Here is a 27,817-nt window from a genome sequence, read left to right as displayed (position 1 = left end):
GCGTCGCACACACAAACAGACCCTGTTAAATTTACTTTTTCAAGTATAAAGACGGAACAAGCGAGGGCACCATCACCAAAAACAATAGGCGTCTTCGTTTTACCATAACACACCTTCATGCCAAATTTGAAGATGATCTAAGAAGAACTGCAGCCAGTAGAGTGCTCACAAGAAAATCTCTGCGGCGGACGCGGCGCAACGAGGCCAAATCCATAGTATCCTCCGAACTATGTTCGGGGGATAGAATGAGTGGATGACCTATATGTCAACACTCGGCATACTTTCACACCCCATGATAGCATACTATGCAAACGATATGCAAATGAGTCCATTATGCCGATTGCATATGGATATGAAAGATTGAAAATACTGAAAAATGTGAAATACATACACTTTGTATGACTACGTTCCTCTTTAACTGGAACATTTTCTCTGTGTGTACAGCTATAATTGTCATCTACAGAAACATTCAAATCCAAACTTCAAAACGTTACCTATTCCTCTCACAATGAGGACTATAATTGCAGTCTATAATGTTCGGAACAATTGTATTCTTTATCTGGTATGTGTTTGTTGTTGTTTGCCATTTTCTTCTCTGTTGTCATGCTTGAACATGTGTTATATCTATCTTTTCATTTATGAAGCGCCATGAGCACTAAAAAGCGGACCTGTGCGCTATACAAGTAGCCACTATTATCATTATTATTATCATTGCTACTTCTACTACTATTACTACTACTACTACTACTAATAATAATAATACTAATACTAATACTAATACTAATACTAATTGAACTCTGCAATACATCTTGTAAAACTATGTCTGCTGATTCTTTAACTCCTTTACATGTATCAGTGTTTTTTTTGTGAGTGAATATATGCTACTGTCATACATTGTATAGTACATGTGTGAATAATGTGCACAGCTATTAATATTTACCAGGTACCATATTTTTTCCTTTCACTGATTTCACATTTTTCACAGAGGAAGACATTCAAAACTACAGAAGCACTCTGAGAGCGCAGACCTCCGCCAAGCATGCAGCTCATTTCCAACACTGATCTTGTTCTTCCATAGAAGTGATTTCCACCCATACATACTTATAGCATTATGTGCTGAAAGTCACCCAATTTCCCAATATAGAAGCCTTTGTTACGTCATAAACCCTCAGCTGCATGGCGCGCCTCGCCCTAGCAGAAACTAGAGCACGCACTAGTGCGCGCATGCAAACCTCAAATACGCGCAGCCTGAACTCCCAAGTTCATTGACCCTACCTGCCAAAATATCAAAAATCCTTCATAAATTCCTCCAAAATTCTCAGATCACTACCAAAATTTGATCATCTGTATCACTTGTATCAATCTAAACCTTTCCTGCAAGTTTCATCCAAATTCGTTACCTACTTTTTGAGTTATTTTGCACACAGACAAACTAACTAACAAACAAACAAACAAACAAACAAACAAACAAACCAACGGTAACGAAAACATAACCTTCCCCCTGGGCGGAGGTAATAACACAGTAACAGCAGATTTGTGACAGAAAAATCTACTTTATCTGCAGATTATCCTATCATTGTTTTGATAGCAGAAATTCTACAGAATTTGATAGGGTTGGGGTTTTAGGTGGTATGGAATTGTTAAATGGTATTGTTAAATTCAAGTATCAGAATGGCTAATCACTTTCGACATCCAGCTGAATCCCTGCTTGGCAAACTGCTTGGCACACTCTCTTATTGCCACAAACTAGCATTAGACTAACATGAAAACATATGAGTGGGACTGTAAGGACAGCAGCAATTCTGCTTAACCCACCACCTAGGCTTCAGTTTCTGTACCCGTTCACATGGGTGAACCGACATTTAAGAATTTTTAGCTGGCAGAAATGTATCAATACATTGCTTTGAAAGTGATTGCTATACAGAATCAGAGCGTATGTGAGTTTTGTCCTGGCAGCTCATATTACAGGATATAACAGTAGTTGTTGAATTCATGTTCATGGAATACAGCAATGAACACAGAAATGTACACATGCACATTACATGATCAGGAGTTGATATTTTCACATGTTGTTAGATTTGCGAATAGTACCCAGATCGGAGAATTCCCACAAATAACCCCAGGAAAACAGGTACAGTATGAAGTCTCATTAATAAAGATTGTCTTTGATGCATTTGAGGTGACAAAAAATGATGTCAAGTATCAAAACTAAATGCAATCGTAAAATTTGCTTTTTGTTTGCTCTGTGTTGTGGGCTGCTCAGGTGCAGCCCTGTCGCGATTTATACAGCGACTGGGCTGTGTATAATTAGTGTACAGTGTATTTACATAATATGTACAGCCCTGTACAGTGAATTTACATAATATGTGTATGCACAGGCCTGTCACATCATTACCACAGCAAGTCATGACTGTGTATAGTTAGTGTACAGTGTATTTACATAATATGCACAGCCCTGTACAGTGTATTTACATAATATGTGTATGCACAGGCCTGTCACATCATTATCACAGCAAGTCATGACTGGTACTCTTAGTGGTCTCAGTCTGGTGGGCCCCTGGCTGGGCCCCCTGCCTTGGGCCAGCACTTAGGCTCCTGGCCTCGGCCCGGCCTTGGGCCCCGTGGGCCCCTGGGCCACTGGGCCTGGGCCCACTTGGGCTATGGGCCCCTGGGCCTGGGCCCACTTGGGCTCTGGGCCCCTGGTTCCGGGCTAAGGCCCGTGGCCTTGGGTCCGGCCTTAGGCCCCGCCTTTGGCCCGGCTGTACTTTGTACATGGTCTATGTGAAATCAGGCTTGTCTGTAACTGTATAATTACAAATAATTACAAATAATTACAAATGATCAACAGGTCCATACTACATATAGGACTATATGAATATATGAATATATGAATATATGATTATATGAATATATGAATATATACAATGTATGTGAATATATATATTATTATATATGAATATATAAATGTGATCAGGCATTCTGTTACGGTGTCAGATCTGCGGTCATTCATATATAGCAAATTTTATGCATGTATAAATGGCATACATTCATGTGTACAGTATGCTACTTGATTGAACCAGCCAATGGAGAAAGATCACACCATTGAACAATACTTGAAAGACATGTACAGTTCAATGACTCATTGCTTGTTATTATGAACTCTGTAGAGGTATGCAGCCCTCTTCAGATGGAAAACATACAGTTGGCTATCAAACAGATGCAAAACCATCAACAATTTATTGAGTTGGATTTGTGTGTGTGTGTGTGTGTGTGTGTGTGTGTTAGAGCTATTTGGCTTGTTTCCTTTGCATGCATCATCACAAATTCCCGAAGTCTGAATAAAGTGAAACCAAGGCCTTCATATAGATGTGCTGCATTATAAGGTGCTGGATCAGAGCACTACCATAAGATTGACACCATGGCGGGAATTGTGCTAACAGTGTACTATCCTTCCTGTGCATTTATGTTAAAGTGTACCAATACCCTGAAAATCACATTTTAAACTAGAAATGTCACTATGGCGACTGATACCTCCACCATAATGCATGATTCTCCCAATAGGTGTATAGTACAATGTCTTCACAATGTGTGATGACAGTTTCACATAACTGGCAAAATACTGATATGACAGGTTTGTCAGAAATGTATTGAATGTTCACTTTCCTCAAACTGGGTTTGCTATAATTGTCTAAGAGTGCAGGTACACATATTTGGGGGATTGAGGATTTTTACTTGACTTCTGACCGACCCTGTTATAAGTTTATGCATTGAGTACTTTTCAAGGTATGAAGAAAGAGTGTAATTACAGTACAAAATAGATTTTTTTTTTTCATTTAAACCTGACCTTTGATCCTTAACCTTTGACCTCTGACCTTCTGGCTGGAAATTCCCCGGAGAATCTCCATTAGGTAATACAACATGTATATATTAAGTTTTAAAACTAATAATGCAAGCATTGAATATACACTAGTATATGAGGGAAACAGTAAAATTTTGAGGAGTTGACCTTGACCTTTGACCCCTGACTACATACTGACCCATGACCCCTAAATTCCCTAGATAATCCCTGCCAGTCAATACATGCATATGTACCAAGTTCTATGAAGATACATTAAACCATTTGCGAGAAAAGTGAAATTGCAACATTTTCACCTAACCTTTGACCTTGTGACATGAAACTCTCTCTGGAGAATCTTTACGCAGTAGTACATGTCTACACTAAGTTTCAATAAAATACCATCGGGCATTGCATAGATATGGGGGAAATAGCAACATTTTTAGCATTTGACCTTGACCTTTGACCTCTTGCCAATGTCACTAAAATCTCCTCAACTAATTGCCCCATCATACATCATCCTTGGACCAAGTTTGGTGAAAGCTACTTCACCCAGTTTTGAGTTATCACGTAAACAGATAAATTTTAGGATTTGACCTTGATCTTTGACCTTTGACCTCTGTCCGATTTCACTAAAAAAACTAACATGTAATTGTCCCATCATACATGATCCTCAGACAAAGTTAGGTGAAATTTGCTCAATCCAGTCTTGAGTTATCGCGTAAACGGATACAATTTCATGACTTGACCTTGACCTTTGACCTTTGGCCGATTTCACCCAAAATCTAATCAAGTAATTGCCCCATCATACTTTATACTTGGACCAAGTTTGGTAAAATTCCAGTCAATATTTCTCAAGTTATCGCATAAACGAATGCGGACGGACATACGGACGGACGGACAACCCGAAAACATAATGCTCTGGCACCACTTCGTGGCGGAGGCATAAAAAGGACAGTTTGCATGGGTTTGAGGGTTTGCTTATGTGTAGTGAGGTATGTATCAGAATACAATATGACTGAATGCAGCAACTGCTCATCAGTCACGCAGAGACCATTAACTGAAGCAGCGGCAGTACATATTAACAGTAGACCCCTACACCTCTTTGAAGGAAGGTGATAACAGAGAGACAAGACTATTTCACAATGAATAATGATTGAGACGGCACTTCATAGACAGCATACCACGCAAGACAATGAACTTGAATGGATCATACTAACATATGTTCACACATCAAAATCACATCAGTTCTAAAGAGCAATCAGCGAAATCTTTTTAAATCTTTACCATTAAATTCTTAATCTTAAAAGGGGTTATCTAAACAGCATTATGCCTTCCCAAATAATTAAACAAAGCAGTTTCTCTTCGTTTTTTCTTACGTAAATTTGATTTCTTGACAGTGTTATATCCTATGATCACACCCCAATCTCTCATCTATTTGGTCAACACAGTTCCATGACATTTGCTCCTGCGACGACTGCTCCTTTGAAATATCTGCAAGCTAAGCCAAACATAAGGGCTTTTTACACTTGTAAATATTTGCTTAGCCCCGGACCAATGGTGGGGCTAAGGGGGGGCCTTAGCCCCACCGTTGGTACGGGACTATCCTTAGCCCACTTTCTGTTTACACTCGTTTTTGCCAAAGTGGGCTAGCCCCACCGATAGTACGGTACTATCTGGCCCTGCAAAATAGCAGGGGTTAGCACCGCAATTGCGGTGCCAAGCAAGTGAGTGTAAACAGAACGAAACTAGAAATGTCGCTACGGCGACTGGTGTATGCCTCCGCCATAATACATGGTTCTCCTAATAGGTCTATAGTACAATGTCTTGACAATGTGTGATGACAGTTTCACACAATTGGCAAAATATTAAAATGACAGGTTTGCCACAAATGTGCTGAATGTTCACTTTCCTAGAACTAGGTTCAATTGGATGAATGATTAAAACGTCAGAGTGCAGGTATTTGGGGGAACTGATGATTTTCACTTGACTTTTGACCCTTTTACAAGTTTATGCATTGAGTAATTTTCAAGGTATTGAGAATAAGTATAATTTCAGTATCAAATGGTAAAATAGTATTATTGAAACCTGGCCTTTGACCTTTGACCCCACAGTTCCAAAGAGAATCACTGTTAGGTAGAACATGCATAAATATGTAAGTTTCATGACAATACCTTGAGTTATTTTTGAGATATGGAGGAAAAAGTGCAATTTAGCACTTTCACTTGACCTTTGACCTTTTGACCTTTGACCTTTTGGCAAGAAACTTCCCACAGAATATATATTGGGTTATACATGCATACATCAAGTTTTAAAAAAATCCTTCAGGCACTGCATAAATATAAGGAAAGTAGTTATATTTTGAGGAGTTGACCTTGACCTTTGACCCCTGACCTTTGACCCATGACCCCCAACTTCCCTAGATAATCACTGCCCAACGGTACAAGCATATATACTAAGTTCCATGAAGATACCTTGAACCATTTGCGAGATATGGAGAAAAACATGAAATTTCAATTTTTTTTTTTCACAAAATAACCTGTGACCTTTGACCTTTGACCCTGTGACCCTAAAATCCACACAAAGTATCATCCCCCAAGGATATACCCTCATACCAAGTTTGATGCAAAACCACCACACGGTTCTTGAGATATCGACAAAAACAAAACGGGACGGACGTACGTACGGACGGACGGACGACCCAAAAACATAATGCCTCCGGCCACTTCGTTGGCGGAGGCATAAAAATAATCCTGGGCTAAGCGACGGAGACGAAGTCCGACCCTCACTGACCAATCAGAAACGAGGTAATCAAGTGCTGCCGGTGCGTGCGTGTACGTGTACAGTACACAGCGTAATTATGAATATTCATGTGGTTTGGAAAGTCCGGGGCTAAGAAATATGAGTGTAAAAAGGTTAGTTTTCTCCTTAGCCCCGGACAAGAGATAGTACGGGACTAATTGGCGAGTGTAAAAAGCTGAAAAATTGGTACGGGACTAACGATAATCCTGGGTCAGAGAAAGTCCGGGGTTAAGAAACACAAGTGTAAAAAGCCCTATAAATTCTTCCCACAAACATAAACCCAATGGAATCCTAATCCTCACATCAAACTAAACCTAAAACCCTATCACAACCCTACCCCTAAATCCTTGGAAAAAAAAAAGACCAGAGCAATTGTCACAGGAATAAGTGTCCTGCCATTGGTCAAGACTGACCTCATGTATCTCCCTCTCCATCTCGTCCACTCTCTCCCGCATCCTCTTCATCTCGGTGTCTTTGGCCATCAGCTCCAGCCGCATGTTCGAGGACTCGCTGGTCCTCTCTGTGGCCTCCGTCTCCCAGCGTTGAGCCTCTGCTGTGGCTGAGCGGTAGTTGTCCAGCAGGTCGCGGTGCTCTCGCTCCTGGGTACGCACAGAAACAGGCAGGGAAAATCACTGGACAGTAAAATACATTATCTTAACACTCTCACATGCCTGTTTTTTTTTTTTTATCAATTTCTGTCAATATTAACCCACTGAGGACGGGCTGATTTTGCTACAACACGCATTTCCCATAGACACTTGCCCAAGTATACTCGGGACTTGTCCTCAATGGGTTACACTAAACAGCATTATATGCTTTAAAGGCATAATTTACCATTTGCAGATGAAACAAAATCCCAGCATTAGTGCTTTAAAATAGCTCTAAAATGTAAGTTAGGGATAGAAACAACCACTGTAAAAATTTGAATCCGTATAATCAATGTTAAGTGTTAAGTGTTAAATACACAAAATGTGAATAATAGTTATAATAAAAATGTTTCAAGACTAAACCTTATACAGTTACGGTTTATTGAGAAAAACACTGATATCTCCTCTTATATTTTAGGCTTTATCGCGAAAATTGTGTATGATAAGATGTTTTGTGATATAACAGACCTACACATATGCATCAAATGTGATATCTTGATCATTTTTAAAATCACTTCTCCCAAAGGTGAACTGGACCTTCAACCTACATACAAACCCAATAAAATTACTCTGAATGATTTACACAACACTTCAGAATGAGAATATTCCCAAATTACACTGATTAAACATACACTTTTTTCCTAAAATCTAATTCATGAACAACTGTTATGTACTTACTTTTGTAGTACATTGAGACTCTGACAGCTAATGTTCTGTATTATCTACCTAAGTCATTTAGACAGTCAGAAAGACCAACACAGAAACAGACAGATGGACAACTGAAAAGCCATGTGTGTCTGGCTCCTGTTGCATAAAAAGTGGCTGAGCAAACAGTGAGCCCTGAAAGGTGTACCAGGAGGAGGCAACAAAAGGAAGAAATTAAACATATCAAAGTGTATATATACACACACAGTAATAATAATGACAATGAAATAACAGCCACATTACTACTCTATTTCACATCAAGGAAATACATCTGTAAAAAAGTTCTTGCTTTTCTTGTTTGATATTGGGATAAATGGAAAGGTAGACAGATTTACAGCTTCCTGCCATTCAGAGTTTGCCTACTGCTACAGACACAGCACCTTGCCAGCCAGCAGGTCTTCAATACGGGCCACTTCTGCGATGTATTCCTGGACCTGGGTCTTCAGCGTGGACCTCTCTTCTATGGCAACTTCCAGCTCCTGGTTGACAGTCTGACAGGGGGAGAGAGGGATGACAGGTGAAACAGATTTTAACCATTACTGCAACTGATATTCTCAGTACTCTAGGTGACTGATATTCATATTACAGCCAAATAAGACACAAACACACAATATTCACATTTACGCAAACCACGGTACTTCATATTCACCACCCTGCAAAGCAAAGTACACATAGACTAGAGGCAATCAACAATCTTCACCATGCCATGGACAGAAACTATCTCTTTAAAGGACAAGTTCACCTTCATAAACATTAAAATTGAGAGAATGTAGCAATATTAGTAGAACACATCATTGAAAGTTGGAGGAAAATCAGACAATCCGTTCAAAAATCATGAATTTTTGAAGTTTTTGTGCAGTCACCGCTAGATGAGAAGACTACTGCAGCGTATGATGTCATATGAGTACAATAATATAAGGAAAATATAAAGAGAATTTCACAAAATTTCATCTTTTGAAAAAAGTACACATTTCCTTGACTCGTTACTGACATATGTGACCCGCTACAACAAAATGGTCCTAAAGTCGCGCACGGTCGAAGCCATGAAAATCGAGTTTGAAGTTAGAGCATCAAAATTGGTCAAAACTTACGATTTTCTGAGTTTGACATATTATTAGAGTCTGACATGTCTTCTATCATCTGTCGAAATTTTGAAGCAAAATGACGAAAGGAAAGACCAAAAAATAGCGTTTTTCTGGGCCATGTTTTTTGGCGTTTCAACGAAGCAGAAACTGGTTCGAGCATTTGGATTGAGCGCCACACATAGGCTCCGCCCCTAACAACGACCAGAGTGATCTCATTGGTCAGTTTGCTGCTTGCCGCTAACCGAAGCGTGAAGCTCGCACACTGCCCAGTCGACTGGTGCGTGCGGGCGGGTTGCGCTATGCCTCGCCGCTTCTCCTGACATCCTGGTCACTGATTGGTCGGTGAGGAGACCGCCGACGCTGTGTTTGAATGAGCATTTCAGGGGGTTGCTAGGGCTTAACTTCTATTGTCCGGAGGTGAATACTGACTTGCGTGTCTGTTGATTGTGATTGCGTCGCAAGGAGAACTTTTAGGGCGCTTTTCTCGAAAGAGTGATTTCCAAGACGTCTTGACATGCTCTCTTTTAAACATCGATATCTCCGCAGCCGATTATTTTTATAAGACGTGTTATATATCAATTTAAAGCAGAAAGATTAGGGAATTGTGTCATGCAATTTTCAAATAATCGACCTCGCCCGACTTTAGGATCATTTTGTTGTAGCGGGTCACATATGTTATGGGTAATATTATTCCCCCTGCCTTTAGAAAGAGGCAAGTCAAGTGCTCTTTAATTATGCGACAAAAATGAAAATATGTTGAATTTTCTTTACATTTTCTTTATACTGTTGTACGCATATGACATCACAAGCTGTATTAGTCTCCTCATCCAGCAGTTCCAACGCAAAAATTTTAAAAATTCATAACTTTTGCATCGATTGTCTAATTTTCCCCAAACTTTCACTGATGTGTTCTACTAATATTGATGCATTCTCTCAATTCTTATGTTTATGAAGGTGAACTTGTCCTTTAATACAAAATCAACAATGAATCTTCATGTCCATTGATCTTATTTCTCAGTGATCAAGCTTAATGTTGCAGCAAGCAACAAATGACAATTGTTGCACTACAGGGAGATACTGAGACAAATTTGAACAGTTCAAGAGAGTCATCTTACCTGGTTCTCCCTGGTCATAGTGGCAAGGTCCTCTTGGAGCCGGCGATTCTCCCTGATGGTGACATCCCGGCCTCGTGAGGCATCTGTCAGCTCATCCCTGGTGGAGTCCAACTGTCGGCGCAGGCTGCGGATCTCCCGATCCTTGCTACCGAGATCGCTAACAGCTTGCCTAAAAAGGCAGATATTAAAGGTAAAACAGAGTTTCAATATGCCTGCAGATACTGACGATATTTGTTCTAGAATGGACACATACGCATCCCATAAGAAACGTGAGAAATAATGCTTTGATAACACAATTTCAGTTGGGTAATGGCAAAAAAATGTGAAATATTGACCAAAAAAGTAGGGCAACAGTATTGCAATCTGAGCACATAACAGATCATAGCTATTCCGTAATATTTCATAATCGATTATCAAAAATCGACAAATTGGACCAAAGTGGTGTCGATTAATCTTCCACGTGAGAGTGAATTGCATGCGGCTTGCTAAAAACAGGGCTCAACTGATCATCACATCACCGCTGGCGGATGGGGGAACTAACCATATCGCACATTCATATCTCTGTAACATTCATATCATCAAATGCTTGCCTTCCATTTATTCACTTGGAAGTAAGGACAAAAGACCTCATGCTCATGTATTCCAGGATAATTTTAGTATAACTGCATATCTCAGCAGCATCCTCTATGAATGATCCAGCTACGCGACTCACTCAAGCCTGGTCTCTAGGTCATGCACGGTGGCCCTCAGATCACCGATGGTCCGGCCTTTCTCAATCAGATCCCGCTCCACGTCAATGACCCTCTCCGTTTTCTCATCAACAGCCATTTGAAGAGCGTCCTTTTCCCGGTCGATGGAAGCCACCGTCCCCCTCAGTTCATTGATTTCGTCCCTAAGGAGCGCATTGTTGGCATTCATGTCCGCTGGGTTTGGGAAATGCATTGCACAATAATGAGCACATCTTTTTCATCACATTATCTTCATTTCACACAGGATTACAATACAGGTTGTACGTGTCCTACATTTCCCATCGATATAATTTGCATTTAACAATTCTGCTTATCCAAGAGTTGAATGTTCCCTAGAAAGCAGCTAGTCTGTTAGCATCTCAAAGGAGTTTGGTACCTGGTATGTGACTACAGGATTGCCAGGCAAGGATGAAACGTTGAAATGAAGGGTGAGGAGGAGATTGCAAGTTTCCTGCCATACAATATGAAACTCATCTGCAAACAAATCACAAGCCAAGATGTCCACTTACTGATTCTCTCCTCGAGTCTCACGATCCTCTCCTCGGCTACCTGCAGGTCACCTGACTTGGTGTGAAGTCTGCGCTGGTACTCCTCCACTGACTGCTCTGTCTGGTCTGCGATCAACCTGATGGTGGACGTTGGCCAAAAAATGATGACATTGGACCAGGTTAGTGGGTCATCTCTTTGAAATGGGCATTATATGAAATGGCAATAAACGCGAGTAAGGGCTAAAGCTTGCCATATGCCATTCTGTCACCACAAGTGAGCATTGGATTAAATGTATTGGTACGTTGGTGAGGCTTACATCTGATATGGTAAAGGGGGCTTCCATCTACAGCAAACTAAGTTGCTTGCTTTTCATCATTTTAAAAAAGGCTCAGATTAGGGTTAACATTTGTGTAAGGACAGGACAGCAGATTCTGCGTTTGTTAGGAATGGGCATGATGTGCGACAAACCTCATCTTGGAGGCCTGGGCCTTGGATGCTGAGGCATCCTCCTTAGCCTCCTCAATTCTCAGCACCTGGGTGCGCACCTGTTCCTCCAGGGTGACTATCATGGCCTGGAGGGAGGAGACCCGAGACTGGCTGCTGTTGCGCTCCTGCTCCGCCTTGTGCCAAGGGGGGAAAGGAAGAAATGATCTCCTTTGTTTATCATTCTACCATCAAAGATATCATCTTGCACAGAGCACCACATCTAAATACCGGTACTAATAGGGTCACCATATCTAGCCATTTCCCCAGTCTATACATCACATACACTGTATTCAATGTATGACTAAATTTGCAGCAATGTGGAATTTCAAATTCTCTGAATGTCTGATTACTTTTATGGTTCAGCAGAAGCTCTTTTTCTCCTTATCACTGTTTCTGTTCTTGTTTTTTATCTTTGTATTAACATTACTCTTAACCAATTAAATTAAATCTTTACTGTACATTTAAATGTCACAAACATTGACTTAAACCAATCATTATAATCGAGAATGAGTACAATGTACTTGTTTATTGAATCTCGTTGCACTTTGTTCCACTTTTCAAAAGTGACTTTCACCCAAGTAAACATTATCAAAGAAATATGTACAAAATGAAGTGTTACAACATTAAAGCACAATCCTGCTACATAGATACAAAGTTGTATGTGTATACATACATATAATTTTAAACAACTGTCTTTCACACACTTGTGAATCTGTGTGACACATAACATAGCCCCTGAGTGCCAGCGTAATGCAATGAATGGGTGGAGAAAACAATGTGCAGTGTTAGAAAATACTGTTGAACCCTAACTGTGCTTTGATCTTTGACTGGTATGCAACCTGGAGTGTTTGCTTCACTAACTGGCACAGGTATCTAGAGTGTAACTGCTGATGAATAGAGATTGCAATCCCAATAATCCCTTTGTATCCCAGTGGTCTCTCTGTTGGACTGAGACACATTGCTACACCTGAGTGGGCTGGCTAATCTTTAACTTGGTCAAGTTTGAATGGATTACTGGATGCTGATGAAAAAGCTTGGTAATAAAGCTAAATACTGAGGCATATAAAGAGTTGAGTGTTGGTGCTCTGTGCACACACTACAAAGGAAGACTTTGTGAAGCTGGATTACTGCAGTACCTGCTTGAGTCACACTTTAAAAGGGATGGCTAGTAACTGATCATTGGGAATCAGTGAGAATCCTGGGGGATGATTGTTCCAATCCTTGTAGGATTCATTGAAGAGTACATCATGTATCTATTGTTGTGTGAAAATTATTTGCTTCAGAATGGTCTTATATTCAAGTGCAGTTTAATAACATTCCAAGTTAGCATGCCTGTACAGTGACGGGGCAGTTAAACTGCACATTACTTGAATACGAGACCATTCTGAAGAAAATAATTTTCACACAACAATAGATATATAATGTACTCTTCGATGAATCCTACAAGGATTGGAACAATCATCCCCCAGTATTCCCACTGATCAGTTACTAGCCATCCCCTTTAAACTCAGTTTCAGTCTCTGATGACATATCTAAACAAACATAGAGATCTGCATTGGCTAGCAAAAGATATCACCTTGTGAGAGCGACAATCATATAAACACTCCACAAATACTTTTCTCATACAGTCAGTCACATGCTGCAAAGTACCTTTTGTAGAAGGAGCTCCAAGTCTTCCACTCTCTGTTCAAGTCTGGCTTTGTCACCTAGGTGAGTGTCGGTAGAAATCTGGGAAAGGGACGGGGAGAGAGTCCTCAATGATAACATTAACCCACTGAGGACGACCTGATTTTGCTATAACACGCATTTCCCACAGACACCTAGCCGAGTGTACTTGGGACTAGTCTTCAACAGGTTTACAATGCATGACAGAACATTATGGCCAGAACTGGGCTGCCAAACTCTGCATGTCACAAAACATTCTGAAGAAAAATATCCATGAACAAGATATGAAAGTTTAGTTAAATTTCAAGGGGAAAAAAAAAAAAAATCATACTTCAAAAATCATATTGTGTTTATTTAAGATGCAGAAAAAATTTAATATCATAAACACACACTATTTGCCAGCTCTGCTGGGACCATTTACATACTCTAAAAGTATAACAATACCAATTCAGTGAATTTGCTCCTAAATATGTGACCCTGCATGACAAAACAAACAAAAAGTCGGCAGACATGGATTTTTAGTTAAGAGCAGTTTCTGAAAGAGCAGACTCTGAGCTTTAAAATAATGTATAGCTCAATTGCAATGGACTCTCCTAACCTATCTAGATATTGGAAAGAAAGCACACACTCTAGAGAAGTGTGAAATGAGAAAAGAGGCTCTGAAGTATAGGGTCTACCTGTCTATTCAAGCGCTTAATCTTGACCAAACCGTGCTAGCTGTGCGATGAATTGGACAAAAAACATGATGTAAACCACTGGGGCAACAAGAATGAAGGGATAATCAGATTAATTTGAAATTAAACATGCTTTATTAACACATTCTGACCATGATAACTTGCAACTTTCAAAGCAGTAGCCTTATCCCTTTAAGTTATCAGACTTGAAAGTGAAGAGTGGTGCAAAGGGTTATCAAGGAATGAAAAGGGGCCTCTAAGACATACCTGATCTCACTACTCTACAAAAAAGAGTTGTACAAAAAACTGCTGATAATGCACTTTCCCATTCATTTTATGATCCCAAACTTAGGAATAATGTAGAAGAAGGGTAGTTCTTTCAGAAAATATGAAAAACTCAATATTGAGTTAGTTGACCCGTTTCATCTTTTTGGAATCCTCACGTAAAATCAAGGGGTGCGACTTTTTGTTCATTTTGTGATGCACGGTCACATATGTTCTTTGACAACATGAACGGTGTGGTCTTACTTTGAATACACATGATATAGGGCTCCTTAGCAGCTGCGACAGCTACTCAGGAAATCTATTTCTCTGTTCACATACTTTCTCTTAGTGCAAAACAAAATTTAGCGTACTGAATATCTATCTTCCTCACCATCTTTTTCTGATTTCAGTGTGAAACCAGACTGCATAGTTGAGATACATCGCTTATCCTTATATTGGCAGTAACACTAAATTTGAGTACACATTCTACAGCTGAAAATGTTCAGACAACTTGCACAAGATTTCAAAATAGCAGAAAATGGGAATTACATATTTGAATTGTTGCCAATAGACAACGAGACCCATATCTGAATTTTTTTTTTCTTTCTTGCCCACATTAAGCATTAAGCTATGAAAGCTAAGTGGAAGTACAAGGAGGATAATTTTATGTACAAACACTCTTCAATATACATAGTTTGCCTTCTAGCTAGAGTCACTCAAAGTGCCATTAAGCTTTTGGACCATCTTCAAAAAATAAATAAATGTATGAAAAATAACAACAGAGCCACACACTACAAACTACAAACTTCCTTGTGGAAAGATTATATAGTGTTGATACTGGAAACAAAAGAAAGCAAACATGTCATAAATGGGATGTCTAGTGATATCCAGGTCTGTGATTGTGTGAGATCGTGCTTTGTGTTCTATACGATTCTATTACTGAAAATCAAGACAAATGGTTCTGGCTGCAGGCCACGGTCAGCAATCAAACTTTTGCCAGACAGAGCAGACAAGAAAAACAACTTGCTAGTTCCCTATGGCTCTATGCAATGATTTAACCTTCTCATTTAGATATGGCGAAGTCCCAAAACAAACAGCAATTCACCTTCAGGCGTTCCCTCAGACTATCACGTTCGGTGGTCATGCGGCGGAGGTCAGCGATGGCATCATCGCGCTCATTGCCTACCCGTCTGACAATGGACTGGGCTGCCAGGGATGCCCTGGAGGACTTGGGTGACTTGACCGCTTCCTGACGTAATCTCTGAAGCTCATCGTTTGCCTGCAAAGTTCACAGTATGCACTCTCTCATCTATTTTGAATATTTCTTTGTTGTTATCTTCTCAACACATACCTTTATCTTTACATTCCAGTGATTGTTATATATGCCATTGATCAGTTGCAACACTTGCAATTCCACCTCTAGCTGCCAAGGGATGCTATACACTGTACATAACAATGTGTGTGTGTGTGTGTGTGTGTGTACGTGCGCCCGTTGTGTGTGTGTGTGTGTGTATGTGCGCCCGTTTGACATATTGGCCCGAATTCACGAAGGTGGTACAAATGAAACCATGGTTTAAACCATGGACAAAAACCATGGAGCGCCAAGTGTCGCAAGGAATATTTCGTTACGAAATTGGTCATTTCGTTGACAAAATAACCGTTTCGTTAACGAAATTATCATTTCGTAGACGAAATGTTCATTTAGTTACAAAATGTTGTCATTTCGTTACAAAATAATCATTTCATCGATGAAATGACACTTGGCGCTCCATAGATTTTGTCCATGGTTTAAACCATGGTTTCATTTGTACCATCTTTGTGAATTCGGGCCATTATATGTTTTTTAAATTTAGGAATGAATTACGTCATTCAATTATAGACAAATACATACCACTCAATCAAAATCTAGTGCAGCACTGTAGGAAAGAAAAGTCATTGAAATGAAGACTATACCACTGGTATATATTCTGGTGTGGGAAAAGGAGAATACACTTTCCGTCTTTCGCATGTATGGAGCAGCGGGAACATGACGGCCAATAACAACACATAAAAATTATTGCTCTCTGATTGGTCGACCGCCCATTACACGATATTCACTGCTGGAAAGTAACACTGCAGACTCTCTCTCTCTCTCTCTCTCTATGTTGAGAGTGTCAAGATACTGTTCACTGATACTGTCAAAGTGGATATTTTTGTGCTGAGTAATTTTTCATGCTTGTCTGGGCAGGATGAATTTTGTGTGTTCTCAATTCCACAGGAATCAAGACATTAATAGTGGAACGCATACGACGTGCAAAAATATTAGCATGTTTTTATTTTCACACTGGTTTCTGGTTGCACGAAATGCGAAAAAAAAAACAACAACAATTCCACCTTTACAGTATCTAGTACATTAGAGTGGAATAATGTTATGTCATAATATTGCAGTTTTCCCTTACATCACTCCTTGGCATGTTAACTTCAAAACTAAACACACTACTGTCGTCATTCATCTATATACTTCAAGCTTTCTATTGAGATTTCTCCATGCAATATCAATGTAATCTACTGATGTGATACACATGCATGTTTTTTGTTTTGTCTTTTTCAAATACATCCACACTACCGGTAGTGTATGAACTGATACATGTATGCAAGAACAATTGGAACTTTTGAATCATTCTTACCTGCTGATATAAGAGATTGACCTTGTCTCTTTCAGATGTCAGCACTTTAACATTAGTTTGGATCTGTAAGAGTGAAGATCAATGTGATAAGTGAAAAGTAGAAACATAGATGGCATACATTTGAATGTCAGAGTTAGGGATATACGCCATCAAGTACAAAATGCACTGCATGGAGTTTCGTGTGCAAGTATTAACTTCAAATGTAAAGTGTACACTTTATTTGTGATCCTTCAAACATGGTAACACGAAACACTAACTACAGCATAATCCTAATGTAAACAAGGAAAAGTAGAAATATATGTCCCCGCCGGAAGTAGCATTTTGTAGCAAAATGTGCAATATAGGTCAAAAATCAAGGTCAAAGGTCAAAGAAGGCAAAGGTCAAAATTCTGTGTAGAAGTTTTGAAGCCCTCACCTAGTGCCATCACATAAGGCAAACGGAATCGAAATCTGGTTAGAAATGGCGAAGGAGTAGCATTTTGTAGCAAAATGTACAATATAGGTCAAAAATCAAGGTCAAAGGTCAAAGAAGGCAAAGGTCAAAATTCTGTGTAGAAGTTTTGAAGCCCTCACCTAGTGCCATCACATAAAGCAAACGGAATCGAAATCGGGTTAGAAATGGCGAAGGAGTAGTATTTTGTAGCAAAATGTACAATATAGGTCAAAAATCAAGGTCAAAGGTCAAAGAAGTCAAAGGTCAAAATTCTGTGTAGAAGTTTTGAAGCCCTCACCTAGTGCCATCACATAAAGCAAACGGAATCGAAATCGGGTTAGAAATGGCGAAGGAGTAGTATTTTGTAGCAAAATGTACAATATAGGTCAAAAATCAAGGTCAAAGGTCAAAGAAGTCAAAGGTCAAAATTCTGTGTAGAAGTTTTGAAGCCCTCACCTAGTGCCATCACATAAAGCAAACGGAATCGAAATCTGGTTAGAAATGGCGAAGGAGTAGCATTTTGTAGCAAAATGTACAATATAGGTCAAAAATCAAAAAAAAAAAAAAAAAAAAATTCTGTGTAGAAGTTTTGAAGCCCTCACCTAGTGCCATCACATAAAGCAAACGGAATCGAAATCGGGTTAGAAATGGCGAAGGAGTAGTATTTTGTAGCAAAATGTACAATATAGGTCAAAAATCAAGGTCAAAGGTCAAAGAAGTCAAAGGTCAAAATTCTGTGTAGAAGTTTTGAAGCCCTCACCTAGTGCCATCACATAAAGCAAACGGAATCGAAATCTGGTTAGAAATGGCGAAGGAGTAGCATTTTGTAGCAAAATGTACAATATAGGTCAAAAATCAAAAAAAAAAAATAAAAAAAAATTCTGTGTAGAAGTTTTGAAGCCCTCACCTAGTGCCATCACATAAGGCAAACGGAATCGAAATCTGGTTAGAAATGGCGAAGGAGTAGCATTTTGTAGCAAAATGTACAATATAGGTCAAAAATCAAGGTCAAAGGTCAAAGAAGTCAAAGGTCAAAATTCTGTGTAGAAGTTTTGAAGCCCTCACCTAGTGCCATCACATAAAGCAAACGGAATCGAAATCGGGTTAGAAATGGCGAAGGAGTAGTATTTTGTAGCAAAATGTACAATATAGGTCAGAAGTCAAGGTCAAAGGTCAAAGAAGTCAAAGGTCAAAATTCTGTGTAGAAGTTTTGAAGCCCTCACCTAGTGCCATCACATAAAGCAAACGGAATCGAAATCTGGTTAGAAATGGCGAAGGAGTAGCATTTTGTAGCAAAATGTACAATATAGGTCAAAAATCAAGGTCAAAGGTCAAAGAAGGCAAAGGTCAAAATTCTGTGTAAAGGTTTTGAAGCCCTCACCTAGTGCCATCACATAAAGCAAATGGAATCGAAATCGGGTTAGAAATGGCGAAGGAGTAGCATTTTGTAGCAAAATGTACAATATAGGTCAAAGGTCAAGGTCAAAGGTCACAACTGAAATTCTGTGTAGAAATTTCAAAGCTCCCATGTAGTGCTATCATATAAAGCAAACAGAATAAAAATTGGCTCATAAATGACAGAGAAGTAGCAAATTTAACGTTTTGATCACACACGGATGGACGCACGGACGGACGCACAGACACACACACGTACGGAGCCCGTTTCATAGTCCCCTGCTCGAACTCGTTCGGCGGGGACAATTAATTCATCATATTGATCAAGAAAAACAACAACCCATGAACTGAAAGTATTAAAGCCCCGACATTCTTGGTGTAGTACAATGTGGACATAAGAAAGCAAAACATAGAGCAATGTAAATCCACATTATTTATCAAATATTGATTCCATTTTACTTTCTTTTGCCCGTTTTGAGGCGACACCTTTGAAGATGGGTAAGGCAATCAAAAAGGAGCTAGCCTGGTTAATAAACATGAAAATTTATCCATCATGTCGTAAATAAGAAAAGGACTGGGTATATAAAAAAAAGAAGAAAAAGGAGATGACAGCTCAATTTAGAAGCGATATTGATGTTTCTCATTTCTTCTATCAAAAAAAAAAGAAAAGGAAAGACAGAGGAAGAGAAAAAGAAGAAAGAGGAAAAGCAGGAGATTTTCCCCTATACATGCTGCAGTGGTTCAATGATGATTTAATACAATAATCTGTAGAGTGATTTCTGTGCCAATTACTTGTAAAGGTATTTGAACATCACCAGCCACTGCCTGTAAATCAGATGTCATGTGAAGTTGTTGGTGACAAATGTGGGGTTAACCAAATAACTTACCTCAGCCATGTGCCTCTCAAATTTGTCGAGGAGAGACTGCAAGTCGTCACGTTCCCTCCTGAGTTTGAGCATCTCTGCTTCGTCTGATATCCTCTGGAACAGAGGATATTAGAAAGCAATAATCACTACTTAATCATCACTAATACAATTCTTGCTACAGTATCCATTGATCATCTTTGGCTAAACCATTGCTCATCCCACATCTCATCCCAACATAAGCAAAACAATTTATAAAAAATGCATAAAATTGTTTAAACAGCTTGAATGCCTTATTTTAATTTTTGTCAGCTCGATGTACTGCAAAGTCTTCCTAAGTATGTGCCTGCCTCTTTGCCAGTAACTTAAAAAAAAAAAAGGACTCAACATCTTGTAGAAGGAAACAAACAACATGGTTTACTTTAGTAGTTGTTGCTGCACATTGTACGTATTAGAACTATTCACTACCATGCAAATGCAGATCATAGTAAGCTTGCCAAGTCTTAGCAATACTGTTGATCTGATGACATGGCAATAAGAGTCAACTTAGCTCTTCAAGCAAAACTTCAGGCAGGAGCCTTCCATGTTCATTTATCTGTATTCATTTCATTGCCCAATTCTTTACTTTGTGGGTAAAAACAGTGGCACCCGTGTATTCTCTATTGGATGATGCAAGTACTTATTCATACTTACATTTCAGACAATTGTGTGACTGCATGAATGAATGTTTAGTACTCTTGATAACAACAGATAGTAGCAAGAACTCACCAGATCTCTCATGGCAGATATGTTATCCTTGCAGAGGGGGCTGCTGGCTTTCTGTGCAGCCCTGAGGGCCTTCAGTGTCTCATATTCTCTCTTGTAAAAGTTCCGTTCATCCTCCAATACCCGGATGATGGCTTCGTAATGGGCATCGGTCTAAATTCAGAAAATACATTTTGATTAATCCACTGTGTGTTGTGTTCATTCCCATGGCAAAAACTTGTTAACAATTTTACTCCAACTTTTATACTTCCTTCTCAAATTTGGTTGTTATACACTTAGTTCAATGCCTATAAAAACCATTCAACAGTCCCACCTAGTGGATTTTGTGAGATTTACTCTATCTTGTGGCTTACTATGATAACCTGTGAACATGCAACACTCTTTTTCCAGTTGGAAAACTACAAGTAGTTTGATATAAAAGCACAACAGGATTTTCATCTGTCCTTGAAAATGCATGATGCTAGGTAAAGCTCAGTACAGGGTTCCTTTGTAAGTTTCTAGATAGTATGAGTGAAGTGAATAGAGCCCAGCACACCTCAACCCCATTCTTACAGAGCAATCTACAAGCACAAACTCAAAATTAAGCTGATGAAAGAAGGCAGGATAATAGTTTACTGTAAAAGTGGATATTTTCATGCGAATTATTTTTCGCGCTCAGCCGGGTAAGAAGAGTTTCGTGTGCTTTTAATTCCACGGAAACCAAGACATCAAGTACCGGAACATATGGCAAGCAAAAATATTCATGTGCTTTTATTTTCGCGCTAGTTTCTGGTTGTGCGAAATGCGCGAAAATTTCAACACCACAAGAATTTTCACTCTTACAGCACTGTTGTGTGGGAAAATCTGCAAGATGCTGTAGTGACAGCAGGAAAAGAAGAAGAAAAGATCTGGGGTATTTGATGGTGAATAGAGATAAGAGAAACACAAACTCAGAAAACTAATGCTATGGCCAAACATTTCTTTGACTTTTAAATTTCTGTCCCGTTTCTTTTTTTTTTTTTTTCTTGCAGAAATATCTGCACCAATTGGCAATAAAAGCACAATAATGGTTAAGGGACAGGAGTGCGAAGTTCACAGGTTCTTATAGAATACTGGACAAAATACTACACGTCAATACTCATTAAACATGAAATCACAGGAATTGGAAGGTGCAGACCTTTGTGTCTTTACTGGTGGAGCGGCTAGGGCTTGCACTCCTACTCCCTTTCCCTGGGCTCTGGCTTCTCTTGGGGCTTCGGTCCTTGGCCCCACTGGAACTGGAATCCTTGTTGCGTAGGATGCGGTTGAGAACCTCCACCTCTCCCTTGTAGTAGTCTCTCTCCTCCTCCAGAGCCTTTGTGTAGCTGTCCAGCTTGGTGGGTGGGGCTTCTTTTCGCGCCTTGCCACCGACCTTTTTACGCATCCGTTCCAGCTCAAGCACGAGCTCCCTCTCTGTTGAGCAAGTAAAGACAGGAATGATCAATGTCCCCTATTAATGACATCCCACGAAACCAGCTCCAAATTAACCTTTTAATTCACATTAACAGTAAGTCCTACACATGCTGAGGCCCTCTCATGTACAAATTACCGGTATATTCTTCGAATTAAAATGCATCAGTATGGTACTGAATTTGAAAATATTACATAAAATGTGCTTTCACTTAATTACCTCCGCCAAGGGAGGAGGTTATGTTTTCGTTACTGTTGGTTTGTTTGTTTGTTAGTTTGTCCGTGTGCAAAATAACTCAAAAAGTATTTAACAGATATGGAATGAAACTTGCAGGAAAGGTTAAGAATGATACAAGTAACAGATGATTAAATTTTGGTAGTGATCCGAGAATTTTGGGGAATTTATGAAGGATTTTTAATATTTTGGCAGGTAGGGTCAATGAACTTGGGAGTTCAGGCTGCACGTATTCGAGGTTTGCATGCGCGCAATAAAGTGCGTGCTCTAGTTTCTGCTAGGGCGAGGCGCGCCGTGCAGCTGAGGGTTTATGACGTAACAAAGGCTTCTATATTGGGAAATGGGCGAATTTCAGCACACAATGCTATATGGGTGGAAATCACTGATATCTCTATAGAAGAACAAGATCAGTAGTGGAAATGAGCTGCATGCTTGGCAGAGGTCTGCACTCTCAGAGTGCTTCTCTAGTTAAAGAGAGTGATAGATTTCATCTCAATTTGCTTGGTAACACTGACTGTTTAATAGTCTTGTTGTTTGTCAGCAATACAAACTATGTCAACAACACCACAGTAACATGGCTGTAATTGCTATTACAAGGTAGCCATGGTCCACCTTACTTGATGAGCATACTGGCATGAAAATGAGAACAAAGTTATAAAAATCTGCCTAATTTACAATTGTCACTTCCCTTCAATTTCATTGCTTTTTACTTTATGAGTGAAGACGCCTGGTATCTTATATTCATATCTTTACTTTTTACCTCACAACAAAATGACAGACATAGGAAAACAGTATGATTTTAGGAGTCACTCTCTCAAACATAAACCTTCCACTACATGTAGGTCCCTATTTCAAACTGAAATTTGCAACTGTAATTTCAATTATTCAAGTTACCACAGAATGGCTTCACTCTCAGGGATGAGTGGCTGTTGCCTGACAACTGCCATAGCAACTGATGTACAATGCTTTGTGAAAAGGGAGCCCCGAAGCTCAGTACAATGTAGTTTACCATTTGCTGTGAGCTTGTTGACTCGCTCACTGAGCTTGCGTTTGTCCTCCTGGATTTTGTCTACCAGGTTCTGCAGCCTCTTAATGTTTTGCTGTTTGGCTGCTCCCTCACTCCTCAGTGTATCAATATCATCAAGTAGATTCTTTCTCTCCTGGATTATAAGCAAAAAAACACAAATATTGTTGAAGAGTCATCATCTTACTTGAATTCTCTACAAAATCTCAAAAAGAAATCAATGATGTGGACTGGTTTATGTTGCAGCAGGAGTTGCAACATAAGTTGCAGTTGACCCATTTCACATATTTTGAATCCTTACATAAAATTGGATTAATGACATATTTTGTTCGTTTTGCGATGCGAGATCACAAATATTTAGAGTGGTTTTAAAATGCTGGGTATGCACAACAAGCCTATTCTGGCCTTCTACGCACATACCATTTTCCAAACAACCACACACACAATGATAATGAATTTCTGTACTTTATGAACCTATGCTATCTGTTTTCCCCATTTTTTTTTTTTTTTTGGTCTTTTTCATAATCTCGCTTTTGTCAGTGTTTTCATCATTTTCAAACTACACTTCTTGTACAATTTGCCCATATTCACATGTATTTTTACATTTATATATTGAATCAGAAATAAAGAGTGAATTAAAAAAAAAAAAAATTCCAAGTCATTCAAAGGCTTTGATGAATTGCTCTACCTGTCTCAGCTGTTCCACCTCAATGTCTAGCTCCTTGATTTCCCTGGTGCTCTGAGTGAGCTCTGTCTTGGCCTCAATCATGTCCTTGTCAGCTGTAGCCATAACACTGTCCCGGTCAGCCTGCAGCCGCTTGGCCAGACGGTCAACATCGCGGAGCTCGCCGGCCAGTTCATCGTTGCGCCCCTTGAGAACGATATTCTCCTCAACAGCCGCCTCCCTCGCTTGTCTGGAGTCTTTCAGCTCCCTCTCAAGCTCACGGTTTGCCTGCTGTAGGTATTCAATCTGTTCCAAATATGCATGGCAGTAGGAAAAAAAAAAAACACACATTTTTTTCATAAAGAACAACACATTCATAACACTGACTATCACCTCAGCTTTATTCCTAATTTGCTCCAGTATTGTATAACTGGCATTTCAATTTGAGTTTTTGTTCAAATGTATTTTCAATATTTCTGTAATTCTGTCAATTGAAATGCAAAAAGTTTTGAAATTTTTGCAGAATACATTGGATGTTGCAAACAACTTAGCGATTCATGTGACATGACAAACAAAACATACAATTAGTCAATGTATTTTTTAAAAACATACAAATGCTATGTTAATTTCAATGTCATTATAGTGCAAGAACAAATATTCAATTTTTGCTATGTTATAGTGCTAATTCTATCGCTTGAATTGTTGGATAGTGAAAGGATGGTGTAAAGTCACTTTGTTGCTGTCATTACCTGGATGTTGAGATGTGATATGAGCCTCTCATTGCTGCGATTCTGGGCTTCTGTAGACACTACCTCTAGAGGGCGGCCTCCTTCAAGGAGACGACTAAGTCTCGATATCTCTTGGTCCCTGTTATCCACCTGCAAAAAGCATAATTTTTAGTTCATTAACATGAAAATGGAATGGGCTGAAGGAAACATTACACAATTTCATAAACTGAACATGTACTAGGATCATGCCTTTTACTCTATTTTGCATGAGAGATACAAGCTGTCAATCAGCTGAGCACTGTAGAATTTCCAAACATATTTCAGAATTCCATTTTGAAATTCTCCCTACTTATGATACAATGTATTTAGCAGAGAACATCATCAAACTTCATCTGGAAAAAACAAAAAACAGCCATGTTAAATCATGTGATTGCTTTCTAATGTTACTGTAATGCCAAACGATGGAGAAGTTTCATAATCATGCAAGTTTGGCAATACAGTGGACTCCCGTTATAACGAAGTCGTCGGGACCGGCAGTTTTCTTTCGTTATATCGAAAATTTCGTTATAACCGAACAAATAAACAATAGAAATACATAGAGTGGATAATGTTACGGCCTAAATTTTTACATCGTTGTAACCGGAATTTCGTTATAACCGTGTTTGTTATAACGGGAGTGCACTGTACTTCAAAATGTCAAACATTGAGTTGGCAAGCTTGTCAGTGCAATGGCATACTATGTGACAACATGTGCCTCATTGACCTTTACTTTGCTTATAATTCCATGCCAGGAAGAGGGCTCTGTACTCCAATATGAAGAAGAATAGAGTACAGTTAAACCCGTCTGTAGTGACCAACAAAGGGATAGAAAAAAAGAAAAGAAAAGAGGAAGTATGTATAGACAGGTGGTCACTATAGACAAGGTCTTTAATATGGCCTCTCTCTTGGACCGGGGGAGGAATTTTTTTTTTTTCATGGCTACTACAGCAGGTTTAAATGTACTGTAAAAGCTGTTATTTTCACAAGAGTTTAGTTTAAAATTGTGAATTTTGCTAATCACTGTTGGGCCATTTCACACATTCAACAATGTGTGAAATGGCCATCTGATGCAAGAAGGGAGTGAACAACGGCATTAGTGCACTTACGACAGCCAAAATTGCAAAAACAACATCTTGTAAAAATGTCTGTGACCTCCTCATTCGTAAAATCAGCTTTTACAGCACATTACCTGCCATATCATAGGCCTAGTACATGTACATGCATGCTAGATTTCATGGGTGCAACCTCTAATCTAGTTTCTGTATGGTTAATGAATGGACAAAATCTTGCAGCAGAAGAGGCAGAGGACATTTCAACTTCCAAACACCAATTGATGCTCACTTCATTTGTTGAGATCATCTCGGCGCCGCACATCATCTCAAGCCACTAAGGACAACTTACCTTTCTACCAAGATTCTAACGTTAGTTCTTTACATTAATTGAGTCCTTTCTCCTTTCTCAACACTTGCTTGTACTTGCAAGCATTTAACCATCTTAGATTGGACATTTTTTGAACTCCGTTTTGACTTATGTATTGTTTACACCTACGGTAGTTTTCTACTAGGCCTAAGGTTAGAGACTAGATTTGTTAATTTAGGAGTTTCTACTTTGCGCCCGTTTGTTTAGACTAAGAAAATCTAACTTGTTAGCAATCGTTCTGCTCTCCCTAACAACCCAACATGTAGATCTAAATCTCGGTACAATATCGACGGTGTACTGTAGCCGTTATTTTTACGTAAGCTACATTGACATCTCAGTAGCCGTCTGCATAATTTGAGAACACCTGCCTCCATTCCAGTACAGTCGGTTGGGTAGCTCTATTCATGCCTTTTCTACGGAACAATGACAGACGTCAGCCGCAAGCGTCACCCAGGCACAAGTCAACCGAACGAAGACCACCCTTTACAGAAGGCACGCACTTATGGGCCAGGGAGGTGGGATAGCGGCGTGCGAAAAACAGACGGTGCGGTGATGGGAACGTTGAATTTTGATTAAAAATGCACACAAATTCTCGCGAATAGCATACTCACTCGACTCCTAGTTCTAACAGACTTCCTTCTACTGCTATGTCGATCCGACATGATTAACCGTTGCTGGTTCGATCACATTCGATGATAGCGAATTATGACTCGACAAGCCTTCCCGAAAATCCCAAGCCACACAGCAAGCACAAGCAGCCGACAATACATACACTCGCCGATCTCATTATCGACCGTATTTGCGTTCAAATCCTAACTGAATTTACCCCCTCCGCATTGCCATTGTGCCCTTTGACCCCCTCTTCAACATGCGTGTGTGTACGATCGGCTTTATTCGTGATCCGCTCTATTCATACATCGGGACCCTGGGGTTACCGACGATCGTTTCACCTCAATTTCGCCGATTATACTGCTCTTTAGTGTGGTATTTAACTGATAACAAGCTGGACGCCATATGAATTTGCAAGTACGGATGTGCGTACACATGCTCTAACACTTGGCGTGCCTAGCAACTGTCGAGAGTCCGGGTACGTTACCCTTTAGCTTTGAGTTTGTACTTGAGTACGTACCTAAATCTCGAGTCTACTCGTCGAGACTCTTGATTCACTATGTACTCTACATTCAAGATCTGAAGCTGCAGGCAGTTCGTTGTTCTTGTTTGTTTGTTTGTTGTTTGTTGTTTTGTGTGTGTGTGTGTGTGTGTGTGTATTAATCATGATATGCAAATGTGACGTGACAGAGATGACATTTTGTAATCTAATATGGCATAAACAAAATTAATGCAACCCCCCCCCCCCAAAAAAAAAAAAATAGCAGTGGTCAAAGGACTTCCAATATCATGAACACCATACATTTTCAATATCACTTTATTGACATTATTTTGTACTACAGAAAAAATTCCCTCACATCATCTCCATAACTTTTCGTGACGGAGATGACGGGTCCAATGGCCTCGTCTCATCTTCCTAATCCATTCACCTGCGGTAAGAACCGTGTGTACTGGGAGAGGGTATGATCTTCTCTCCCGTTGTGCCACTTTTTGGTACTGGTAGCTTCGAGTTTGTAATTGAGTACCGCCGGTA

At 39.6% G+C, this 27,817-nt stretch overlaps 1 protein-coding gene across 1 annotated transcript in view; it reads right to left on the bottom strand.

Moving 5' to 3' along the window:
* Positions 1-26,845, bottom strand: part of LOC140235479 (centrosomal protein of 135 kDa-like) — a 40,272-nt gene extending 13,427 nt beyond the window's left edge. Inside the window, exons 1-16 of the mRNA XM_072315507.1 lie at positions 26,787-26,845; positions 24,739-24,867; positions 24,014-24,295; positions 23,311-23,461; positions 21,795-22,069; positions 20,642-20,791; positions 19,898-19,990; positions 17,183-17,245; positions 15,622-15,795; positions 13,564-13,641; positions 11,896-12,047; positions 11,448-11,563; positions 10,902-11,112; positions 10,190-10,358; positions 8,370-8,480; positions 7,051-7,236 (exon numbers count right to left, since the gene is read on the bottom strand). Of these exons, the coding sequence (XP_072171608.1) occupies positions 7,051-7,236; positions 8,370-8,480; positions 10,190-10,358; positions 10,902-11,112; positions 11,448-11,563; positions 11,896-12,047; positions 13,564-13,641; positions 15,622-15,795; positions 17,183-17,245; positions 19,898-19,990; positions 20,642-20,791; positions 21,795-22,069; positions 23,311-23,461; positions 24,014-24,295; positions 24,739-24,867; positions 26,787-26,837 (2,391 nt within the window). The 5' untranslated portion in view covers positions 26,838-26,845. The remainder of the gene's footprint in view (positions 1-7,050; positions 7,237-8,369; positions 8,481-10,189; positions 10,359-10,901; positions 11,113-11,447; positions 11,564-11,895; positions 12,048-13,563; positions 13,642-15,621; positions 15,796-17,182; positions 17,246-19,897; positions 19,991-20,641; positions 20,792-21,794; positions 22,070-23,310; positions 23,462-24,013; positions 24,296-24,738; positions 24,868-26,786) is intronic.
* Positions 26,846-27,817: the final 972 nt, after the last annotated feature.

The sequence above is a fragment of the Diadema setosum genome, chromosome 11 (genome assembly GCF_964275005.1).
Source record: "Diadema setosum chromosome 11, eeDiaSeto1, whole genome shotgun sequence".
Taxonomy (NCBI): Eukaryota; Metazoa; Echinodermata; class Echinoidea; order Diadematoida; family Diadematidae; genus Diadema; species Diadema setosum.
The sequence above is the reverse complement of the archived record's forward strand: the minus strand, read 5'-3'. Positions and strand labels throughout refer to the sequence as shown.